General features: G+C 41.3%; 1 protein-coding gene across 1 annotated transcript in view; it reads right to left on the bottom strand.

The window, feature by feature from the left end:
* Positions 1–1624: 1624 nt before the first annotated feature.
* LOC142455460 (acyl-coenzyme A diphosphatase NUDT19-like) overlaps positions 1625–12057 on the bottom strand; it is a 141659-nt gene continuing 131226 nt past the window's right edge. Inside the window, exon 2 of the mRNA XM_075557205.1 lies at positions 1625–2770. Coding sequence (XP_075413320.1) covers positions 2018–2770 — 753 coding nt within the window. The 3' untranslated portion in view covers positions 1625–2017. The remainder of the gene's footprint in view (positions 2771–12057) is intronic.

The following is a 12057-nucleotide window of genomic DNA, read 5'->3' as shown; positions in this document are numbered from 1 at the left end:
AAGCCAAGCACAAAAGGACAAGTACAACATGAATTCACTGAGGTAAGTTTAAAAAGCACAAGGGGTATAGGGGCGAAGCCCAGGCACTCTGGCAGGCATCAGACCCAACCCAGTGATGCATATGGCAGCCAATTAAAAAAGGAAAGAAAAAAAAAGAGGATGTGGATAGTGTAGGGACTGGGTACTAACACACCCACTGGGAAGGAACTGTTTATGTCCCCACAGGAGAGGGAGAGAGGGACCAGACCTCAACCTGGTACACTGAGCCTTGGAGGCAACCGGAAAACTAACAAAGAGGTCTGTGGGGGCCAGCCCCAATTCTAGCTATGTCAACTCCCTTCTCAGAAGACTGCACTACAGAGAACAGCACGGAAGATACAGCCTGGGGAGAATGGCGGGTCTGTCCAGACCACATGGAAGCAAACTAAAAGGAAAAGAGAGCGAGAAAGAGAGAGAAAAAGTGGTCTGCATTCTGGCCCACCAAGCCCAGAGGACAACGCTACTGCTCAGAGCAGCCAAAGCCCAGAGAGAACCATAGGGCAGGCCCCAACATGAGACATGACGTCCCCTCACTGACCCACAGCACTGCAGGGGATAGCACTGGAGACACAGTGTGGGAATTGTGCCTGGTCTGAACCACACACACACACTGGGGCGAAACATGAAGGGAACACAACATAGCAGCAAGGGGAGCAAAGCAGCGAAGTCCCCTCTTCATTCACAGAAACAAGCAGAAGTTGCATAGAGTGAGGTCAGGTGAGTAAGGTGTGTGGGGCAAGAGAGACATGCTGCTTTTTGCCAAAATTGACACATTGAGATGGCTACGTTAGTAGGTGCCTTGTCCTGTTGACAAAACCAGACCCTAGTCTGCCACAAATAAGGTCTTTTTTTTGTTGCACACTTTTATGCTATCTTTCTTGAACCTCTAAATAGAAAGCTTGGTTAACAGTGTGATAAGGTGGAATGAACTCCAAAGGTGCTACAAGTCTACATTTTTGTCCGTTTCAGAAGTTGACAGATGTCCAGAATGAGGTTTGTCATCAGTAGACATTTCACCTTTTTCACAATGAGAAAACCACTCATACACTTGAGTTGTTCGCATAGTGCTGTCCTTGTAAACTGTGTTCAACATCACAACAGTTTCTGTGCCATTTTTCCCAAGCAGAAGACAAAATTTCACAGTCACATTTTGTTCTCTTTTTTTTTTTTATCGTTTTGTGATTAATCACTATTCTTTAATTATGTACAATTTGTAACAATGAAAATACATCCTGCATATCAGATATTTACATTACGATTCATAACAGAAGCAAAATTAGTTATGAAGTAGCAACGAAAATAATTTTGTGCTTGGGGGTCCCCACAACATGAGGAGCTGTGTTAAAGGGTCACAGCATTAGGAAGGCTGAGAAGCACTGATTTAAAGGATGCCTCAGTGCACTCCTCACCAGGTAACACTCACAATGTCCCCAATTCCAGCAGGAAGGCTAAGGAAGTCGTGATGCAAACTTCTACACCACGGATCAGTGCAAATTCACTGGATGATTCAGAGAGCAGGAACAGTAGGAAATGTTACTTAAACGCCACAGTAATAAAAACAACACAGAAGTAGAAACCCTGGTGGGTGGACTTTTTCCCACTCATTTTGATAATAAGATCATTAATACTTTATAGTTGAGGTACATTGTACCATTTAAGAAATAAAATAAGCGAGACCCTCACCCGCTGCCAATGAGTCGATTCCAACTCAAGAGACCCTCTAAGAATCAAACAGAACAGCCCCTGCGGATTTCCAAGGCTGTAAATCTTTATGGGAGCAGAAACCCCCACCTCCCCTCCCATGAGCCCTTGTGGTTAAAAGCCCAACGCGTAGCCACTACGACCGTAGGGCTACAACGTAAGCCAGGGAGAACGTGAAACAAGGATGTGCAGTAACTCCTATTCCGAGGACGCTTCGTCAACCCCTCTTCGTTGGAACTGACTGCCTCAAACAGAGCTCTTCTAAAGAAGCACCAGCCTACATTCGACTCTTACTCACTACATAGGTCTTCGGATAAATGTGCTTATACTTTGACTGAAAAGTCACATGGAGACTATAAAGATGGCGATTGTGAAGCACCATTCGATGAAAGGTCTTGCCTTCCTGCATGATTTCTGCAGTATTTTTTTCCGTGGATAAATTTTTTTCTAGATAGTCCGAATCTTCCAAGTACAGGTCATCTCCTGGTAGCAGCTGGATCGCCCCATTCGCAGTTAACAGTGTGATCGGCATCCACCTTTCCCTCCCTTCTAATGCATGCTCCAGACAAAACGTGTGCAGGTCGGAGAGAGAGGCAAAGTTGGCCAGTCTTCTTATTTCATAGAACTGGGGGGGTGGCAACCAAATTTCTTTGGACAGGAAACTTTCTGTTGCTTCTGATGGAGATGACCACTGGCTGCTCACCACCTCGGCCATGTCCAGGCAGACGGGCGGCGGCTCTCGCAGGCAGCACAGGTAGAAGGCGGTGTCGAAGCGCCGGCCGCCGGGCCGGAAGAAGGGCGTCAGCCAGGTGCTCCAGTCGTGCAGCGCCCAGATGTCGGGCGTGCAGTCCAGGTGCGCGCACAGGCTCAGGAAGTGGCGCGGGTCGCTGCGGACGCGGGCGCGCCAGGCGGCCACGCCGGGCGGCGGCTCCAGGGCCCGGCCGGGCTCGGGCAGGGGCCCTCCGGGGCCGGGCGCCGGCAGGGAGCCGCGGGGCCGCAGCAGCAGCACGCCGGCCTCACATTTTGTTCTCTTAAATCAGCCATCACAAAAAAAAAAAATGAGGTTCAAGTGAAACTGCTTTTATGAAAAAATTCACTGTGACCAAAAAGAACCTTCCCAGGCTATGCCACTGGGTGCACTAACTCAGAGTTGCTTGATGCTCGCCTAGTGGGAATAATGTGTACTGCAAAAGCTCCGACCAGGAGAGCACTTCTCTGATTTCTTGTGGGTGCTCCTTACATATTAGGCTGTTGTCTGAAATGTGTGCTAGATCGCATAACATGTTATAGGTGATAAGGGCTAAGTGGTCTCTTTCCACTACCATCACCGTCACTTAGATTCGTATTTTAGAACATTGCTTCCCTCCCACCAAGGAAACTGAAGGGCTGCAGGCACTCTCCTCATTTTATGGCAAATTGAGTGTAGTCACAAGACCAAAACAACAACAGAAACAAACAAAAAAACACCCAAAACAATTGCCATCAAGTTGATTCTGACTCATACTGATCCTATGTAGTGTTTAGCAATGTTATTTTCAGTGAAAGTGGTATGGCAAAAATTATTTTACTATTTTTAAAAATATCGTGGATTGTGGATCAAGGATTCACCAAGAAAGAATTTTTCCATGATAGCATTAGCATGTAAATAGTAAGTATAAAACAGGTGATGGTGACATATGATGCCTGTTGCATATTGATTTAAAGAAATAAAGCTGACAATTGTTTGATGACTTGCTTCAAAACAATAAAAGCAACTATTCTAGGATGTATCATAGCTGAGAAAACCACTTCCATCTTTGGCCCCTCTCTGGACCCACAAACCAACTTGACTACTGGCAACACATGGCACCAGTTCAGTCTCTCCCTCAGAATGGTGCTTCTTGCATTCAGCATCATTATAGGCTGTGTCAAAGAAAGACCCTTGTGAAGCAGCAAAATCAAGGTTTGGTAGTGGACCAGCTTTTCAGAACTGAGAACTCCTCACTCCTCCATGACCCTTTATGGAGAAGTGCCTGTTATCACCATAGTATAGCACTCAACCACCACTTGGCTGTCTGCTTGTATACTGTGATGGCCTGTATGTTGATGTGACACTGGAAGCCATGTCACTAACATTTCAAATTCAGGGACAGCCAAAGAGCAAAGGTTTCAAGGTAACTTCCAGACTTAAAAGAGACTACGAGGAAGAAATTGGCTGTCCACTTCAGAAGAAGTAGACACTGAAAACCTCATGTACATAACTGAAACATTGTCAGCTACTGAAGGCCTAATGAATGGAAGCAGGACATTGACAAAGACAGGGCTAGAGAATGGGCTCCTCAAGTTGGGAGGCACTTAAAATATGACTTAGGTGGAGCTGCTTTCTCCGATTAGAGTTGACCATGGTGACATGAATGGAGTAAGTCTTCAAGATCTTCATTTGCTGATGGGGCACACCTTAAATAAAAAGAATCAGCTGCAAACATCAATTAATAATCAGAACTTGGCATATAAAAATATAAATCTCAAAAAAATTGGAAGTCTTCAAAATAAATGGAATGGATAAAGATTGATATTCCAGGCATTAGTGAGCTGTAATGCATCAGTGTTGGCCATTTTGAATCAGAAAATCATGGCTTACTATGCTAGCAATGACACAATCAAGAGGAATGGTGTGGCATTCATCATCAGAAAGGACATTTCCTGGTCTATGTGAAAGTACAATGCTGTCTGTGATAAGGTTATACCTACCCACTTTCAAGGCAATCTAACCAATCCAACTATTATTTAATTTATGCACACAATCACTAAAGAAGTTGACGGGTTCGACCAACATGATAATTATTGATCATTGGAATGCAAACATTAGGAAAAAAAGAGGAAGCAACAGTAGTTAGAAAGTTGCTCATGGTGATGGAAACAAAGCTGGAGATCCCATGATAGTATCTTACAAGACCAACCACTTATTGGTAGCAAATATCCTTTTATTCAACAACACAAATGGTGGCTGGATACATAAAATTTTCCAAATGCAATGCACAGAAATAAAATTGATTTCATCTGGAGATAGAACAGTGGAGAAGCTCACATTAGCAGTCAAAATGTGGTCAATGGTTGGCTGTGGAACAGACCACCAGTTGCTCCTTTATACGTTCAGATTGAAGCTGAAGAAAATCAAAACACTCCACGAGAGCCACAATACGACTTTGAGTCTATCCTCCTGAATTTCAAGACCAGATTTGCTGCACTGACAGGAGACCTGATGAGTTGTGGTTCAAGAGCACCATTCATGAAGAAAGCAAGAATCATTAAAAAGACAAGAAAAAGAGAAAATATCAAAGTGGATGTCAGAAGAGACTCTGAAATCTTGCTCTTAATAGTATAGTAGTTAGGGCATAGGGACTAAATTATGACGTCAAAGAACTGAACAGAAAATTTCAAAGGGCAGCTCGAGACAACAAAGTAAAATATAATGAAATGTTCACAGTCCTAGAGTTAGAAAATAAAAAAAGGAAGAACACATACACTTTCTCTTAAGCTGAAAACACTCAAAAAGAACTGAAGCCTTGCGTGCAATATTGACAGATTCTATGATTTTTAATAATTCAGGAAGGATCCAAAGAAGATGTAAAGAATACACAGTCACTGTACTTGGATAACTAGTGGCTATTCCACTCTGTCAACATGTGATGTCTGAGCTGGAACCAGAAGCACCAGAGGAAGGCCTTCAAGCTGCAATGAAAGCATTAGGCAAAAACAAGTCTCCAGGAATTGACGGAAGACCAATTAAAATGTTTGAGTAAGCTTATAAAGCATTGGGAGCTCTTACTCATTTCTGTTTGGAAATTTGGAAGCAAACTACTTGGCCAATTGACTGGAAGACATTAGAATTTTAACTCATTCCAAAGAAAGGTGATCCAACAGACATGTCAAATTATGGACAATACATTAATATCACATGAAAGCAAAATTTTGCTAAAAATCATCAAACAACAGTTTCAGCAGTACATTAATATGGAGTTGCCAGAGGTTTGGGCCAGATTCACATGAGGATGTGGAACAAGGGATAGCATTGCTGATGTCCGATGAATCTTGTTTGAAAGCAGAGAGTACCAAAAAGATGTTTACTTGTGCTTTATTCACCATTCCAAGACATTCAATTACATGGATCATAATAAACTATGGATAGCCTTGAGAAGAATGGGAATTCCAGAACACCCCATTGTGCTCATGCGGAACTTGTACTGGATCAAAAGACAGGTGTGCTAACAGAACAAGGGCATCCTGCATGGTTTAAAATCAGGAAAGGTGTGCAGCTAGGTTGTGTCCTCTCATACTTATTCTGTCAGTATGCTTAGCAAGTAATCTGAGAAGGTGGGTTATATGAAGAAAAACGTGGCATCATGGTAGGAAGAATTATTAACAACTTGCAATACACAGATGACACAACCTTGCTTGCTGAAAGTGAGGAGGACTTGGAGCTTTTGCGGAAGATATCAAAGATTATAGCCTTCCATGTGGATTATAACTCAATGTAAAAAGACCAAATTCCTCACAACTGGACCATTAGGTAACTACATGATAGTTGGAGAAAAGATTGACATTGCCTAGGATTTTGTCTTGCTTGGATCTATAATTAAGGTAGTTAGTTTATTGTGCCAACCTGGCCAATAAGCACATGTCTGGTTAATTGAAGGGTGGAGAGAAAATGGCTTGGTGAGCCTCACCTTTTGAGTTCTCAGGTCTCTTACTTTGTGATGGTCAGACCAGGGTGCAGCTGCCTTAGTTGGTTCCCTGCTTCAGCTGGCAAGGCTCACTTCCTGCAAGACCTTCCCCGAAGAGCCGTGAGTGCTGGAGCACCTATGTGGAGACCCCTGTCAGCGCTGAGATGTTTACACATTCACTGATTCGGCTTTTCTCCTGCAGTTGGGGTCATTGTGTCTGTTTTGTAAGATGGTGGAGGACTTTGTGGATTGGTGTTTGACATATGGGTTAATGTTGGACTTGTGGGCTTGGACAGCACTGGGTTGAAATGTTTTCTTGATGTACAGCCATGTTCATCCAATTTAGTTAATGAATTAAAATTTTCTTTCTTCATATATGAAGTTATTGATGTCATTCCAGAGTTCAAGTCTTCCGTTACTAGTGTTCAGTGTGTCAAGTCTGTTCTTGAAATTCAGGTTGGGTATATTCAAAGTTATATTTTGACTCTCATTGACTAGTTTTAACTTTCTTCAACTTGAACTAGTTTATGAGAGTCAAAATATAGCTTTGAATATATCCCACCTAAATTGGACAGAATAGGAAGAAAAGTTCAAAGTTGATGTCAGAAGAGTCTCTGAAACTAGCTCTTAATTATAGGGAAGCTAAAGCAAAGGGAAGAAACAGTGAAATGAAAGAGCCGAATAGTACATTTCAAAGGGGTGCTGTTGAGTGTTCAATAGCTCAAAGTATTCTATTGAGAAGTGCCAAGTTTTGTTAGAAATCCAGAACAGAAGAGCATGCTCGGTTGGCATAACTCAAGCTGAAAGGACTGGAAAAAATTCAAGCCTTCCGTTGCGATTTTGAATGACTCCATGAATGATAAATATTAATATTGAATGATGGAATAAATTTACAGAATCACTGTACCAAAAAGAATTGGTCAACATTCAAATCTTTCAAGGGGTAGAATATGATCAATAATGGATTTTACTGAAGGAATAAGTCCAAGCTGTATTGAAGGCATCAGCAAAAAACAAAAACAAAAAAACAAAGCTCCAAGAACTGAGAAAATATCAGTAAAATGTTTCAACAAGCTGGCAAAGCACTGGAAGCACTTATTCATCTATGGTAACAAAGTTAGAAGTCAGTTATTTGTCCCACTATCTGGAAGAGATCTATGTTTGTTCTATTCCAGAGGAAGGTGACCCCACAGAATGCAGAAATTATCAAACAATATTATTAGTATCATAAGCAAATACAATTTTGCTAAAGATAATTCAACATTGATTGCACCAGCACATTGACAGGGAGCTGCCATAGGTTCAGGTCAGCTTCAGAAGTGGATGTAGAAAAAGAGATCTCATTGCTGTTGTCAGATGAATCTTGGCTGAAAGCAGAGAATATCAGAAAGTTGTTTAATTTTGTTTTATTGATTCTGCAAAGGCAAGTGGACTATACACAAATGGTACTTTGAGAAAAATGAAAATTCCTGAATATTTCTTTGTTCTCATGTGGATCTTGTACATGGATCAAGAGGGAATTGTACAAACAGAACAAGGGCATACTAAATGCTTTATAATCAGGGAGGTGCATCAGGGCTGTATTCTTTCAACATGCATACTCAAATTGTGTGCTGAGCAAATATCTAAGAAACTGGACTACATGAAGAAGAGTTGGAGGAAGGTTTATCAATAACCTGCAATAGGTAGATTATAAAACCTTGTTTGCCCCAAACCAGCCACAATCCCAGCTACGTGGACCCCCTTCCCAGAAGAATACACTATAGAGGACAGCACTGAACATACAACTTGAAAGAGGAGTAGGTCTGCTCAGAACACACGGGAGCAAACTGGGAGGATAAGTGGGGGGGGGGAGGGAAGAGAGAAAGAGAGAGAGAGAGAGAGAGAGGACCTCATCCTGGCCCACTAAGCCCTCAGGATGATATTCCTGCTTAGAGCAGACAATGCACTGAGAGGACCACAGGGCCGGCCCTACCAAGAGGCACAGTGTCCCTTACTGACTCAAAGTGCTGTGGGGGTCAACACTGGAGATGCAGTGTGGGAATTATGCCCTGTCTGACCCCCCCCACCAGGGTGAAATACGCAAGGATTGCAACAAAGCAGCAAGGGGAACAAAGCAATGAAGTACCTGAAAAATCCAAAAAATAGACATTGGGGGCAGGGGTAGGCACCTCATCAGACTCAATCAGAAAACATTTCATAAAGGTCAACAGACAGACCTGGAACTATTTATGATCTCCCCGCCCCCATGTCTGTCTATATAAGACAGGCAGGATAAACAATCCCAAGGAGAAAACAATGGGACTCATGGTTCCTGGGGGACATGGAAGTGGGGAGCCAGCAAACCCATGATAAGGGAACAGGAAATGATCTAAAATCAATGGCGAGGAGGGCATAGAATCCCGGGTGGGGTTTGATCAAGTGCAATGTAGTTGAGAGAAATTACTGAGAGCTGAATGAAGGTCAGACATTATAGTGGGACAAGAGGAAAGTAAAAGGAAATAGAGGAAAGAACTAGGAGGGAAAGGACATTTACAGAGGTATAAATACAGGCACATACATATGATAATGTTTTTAAATATAATGATAGGGTAATAGATCTATGTACATATGTTTATATGTTATGTATTAAAGTAGCAGACAGACATTGGGTCTCTACTCAAGTACTCCCTCAATGCAAGAACACTTTGTTCTAATAACCTGGAATTCTGTGATGCTCACCTTCCCAACACGATCACCGAAGACAAAGCAGATGCATAGCAAATGTGGTGAAGAAAGCTGATGGTGCCCAGCTATCAAAAGATATAGCATCTGGGGTCTTAAAATCTTGGAGACAAAAAAGCTGCCATCTAGCTGAGAAGCAACAAACTCCACATGGAAGAAGCACAACAGCCTGTGTTATCAAGAGGTGTTGACAGGATCAGGTATGGAGCCTCAGAAGACCAAAAACAAACAATCGTATCAATGCAAATTAGGTGGGGTGCAGAGTGGAGACCCAAAGTCCTTCTGTAGACAATTGGACATCCCCTCACAGAATGGTTGCAAGGAAGGGACGAGCCAAGAATGGTTGCAAGGAAGGGATGCAGTATAGCTTCTACAAAATACACATTTCTCTAGTTCTTTGATGCTTCCCCACCCCCACCCCCCCCCACTATCATGACCCCAGTTCTACCTTACAAATCTGGCTAGATGGGAGCATGTACACTGGTACAGATAAGAACTCTCAACACATGGAATCCAGGATAGATTAAACCCTTCAGGAACAATAATAGGATAATGATACCATGAGGGTATGGGAAGGGGGTGGTAAAGGGGGAACTGATCGCAATGATAGTCATATACCACCCCACTGCTCCCCACCCCAGGGTGACAGACAACAGAAACCATGGGTGAAGGAAGACAGCAGATGGTGTAAGATATGAAAATAATAATAATTTATAGTCTATCAAGGGTTCATGAAGGTGGGAGAGTGAGGGAGGGAGGGAGGGAAAAAATGAGTTGATACCAAAAGCTCAAGTAGAACGGAAATATTTTGAAAAGGATGATGGCAACATATGTACATATGTGCTTGATACAATCGAGGTATGGATTGTTATAAGAGCTGTAAGAGCCCCCAATAAAATGATTTAAAAGGCAAAAACAATAAAACCCTTCTAGGTGAAAGTGCAGAGGGTTTGACACACTTGTGAAGATCAGTGACTGCAATATGGATTACAACTCAGAGAAACTCTTTCCATGCAGAGCAAACCAAAATCCTAACAACTCACAACTGGAATAAATAGACATCATGATAAACTGAGAAGTTATAAAAGTTTTCAAAGTTTCAGCTTGCATGATCCACAGTCTATTCTCATGGAAGCCACTCTCACTCAATGCTATTGAGTTGATTCTGACTTACAGTGACCCTATAGGACATAGTAGAACCGCCTCTGTGGAATGCTGAGACTCCAATTCTTTATGGGAGTAGAAAACCCCATTTTGCTCTAGCAGTCACTGGTGATTTCAAACTACTGACCTTGTGGTGAGCAGCCCAACACCCACTAGTCTACCAGGATTCATCAAGAAATCAAACAGCATATGGTATTGGGCAAATATGCTTCACAGGACCTCTTTGGAAAGAGCTATTATGCCATTTTGAAGATGAGGTTGCATTTGATCCAAGCCATGGTATTTTCAATTGCCTCATATGCATGTGAAAGCTGGACAATGAATAAGGTAGAACACACACACACACACACACACAGATACCTTTGAATTATGGTGCTGATAGAGAATATTGGAAATACTATGAAATTCCAGAAGAACCAACAAATCTGTCTTAGAAGAAGTATCAACAGAATCCTCCATAAAACAAAGTTTGGTATGATTTTGTCTCACATATTTTGGTCACGTTCTCAGGCGAGACTAGTCTCTGGGAAAGCATGATGCTTGGTAAAGGTAAACGTCACTGGAGATGTGGAAAACAGTCAGAGGGATTGATAGTGTGACTGCTGCTACTGGCAATATTTACTTCAGCTGTAAGTTTGCTATGTGTCTGAATTGACTGAATGGGACTTAACAACAGGATTGGTGATTTGTTTATCTTCTTAAGGGGTGTTTGCTGCACTATTTTGTACATTTTTATTACATTTTCTCTTTTATTTAAGAGTTGTAAGAGTTATATAGTTCTATATGCTCTGGATAAAAAGCCTTTGTTGAATATGTTTTGCTAACATTTTCTTCTGGTTTCTTAGTTGCTTTTTATTGGCTAGAATATGAATTTCATATACCAAAAGATTTTAGTCTTGATGAAGTGTATTTTATATATTTTTAAAATTTCTCTTAGCTTATGATTTTGGTGGCCTGTTTATGTGATCTTTGACTAATGAACTGTCACAAAAGTCTTTTCCCACATTTTCTCCTAAAATGTAAAGTTTTGTCTTTTTTTACATTTGGTCCTATGAGTCATTTTTTCATTTAATTTTGTGCATAATGGGAGGTTGAAGGGGTCAACATTGGGGTTGTCTGTGGCCTTTAAAAATAGATATCCAGTTGTTTCGACGTCATTTTTAAAAGGTTATCCTCTCTATTTAATCAACATGACACTTAGAAAACCAATATTAGAAAACCAATTAACCTAAAAATTGTGGCTCTATTTCTGGATTCTATTCTGTTGCATTGATCTGTCTACCTTTTATTCTAATATCACTCTGTCTTAATTACTGTAGCTTTATAATAAATCTGGAATCTTAATTCAGAATTATTTTAACAAATTAATTAAATATATGCTTTCTAAATATTTAAAATAAGAAAGGTTTATTTTATTAACTAAATTAGACATTTATTTTTTTAATAATATTTTTATTTAACCAGGTAGTGTAATTCCTTTGTAAGTGGCCCTGTGGCCCTTTGGAAAGTTTTAAGCTGCTAGCTGAAAATTTGGTGGTTCAAATCCTTAAGCTGCTCTTCCAGAGAAAATGTGGCAGTTTATTTCCCGAAATATTACATCCGTTGAAACTATAGGAGGACAGAACTGAGTCAGTGCCAATAGGTTTGGCTTTGGTTTTAAGCTCTTTGACTTTACTTCAACTAAATTGTTCTTAGCATTTCTAGGTGTTTTTCCGGTCCATAGGAA

This window comes from Tenrec ecaudatus, chromosome 8 (genome assembly GCF_050624435.1).
Source record: "Tenrec ecaudatus isolate mTenEca1 chromosome 8, mTenEca1.hap1, whole genome shotgun sequence".
Taxonomy (NCBI): Eukaryota; Metazoa; Chordata; class Mammalia; order Afrosoricida; family Tenrecidae; genus Tenrec; species Tenrec ecaudatus.
The sequence above is the reverse complement of the archived record's forward strand: the minus strand, read 5'-3'. Positions and strand labels throughout refer to the sequence as shown.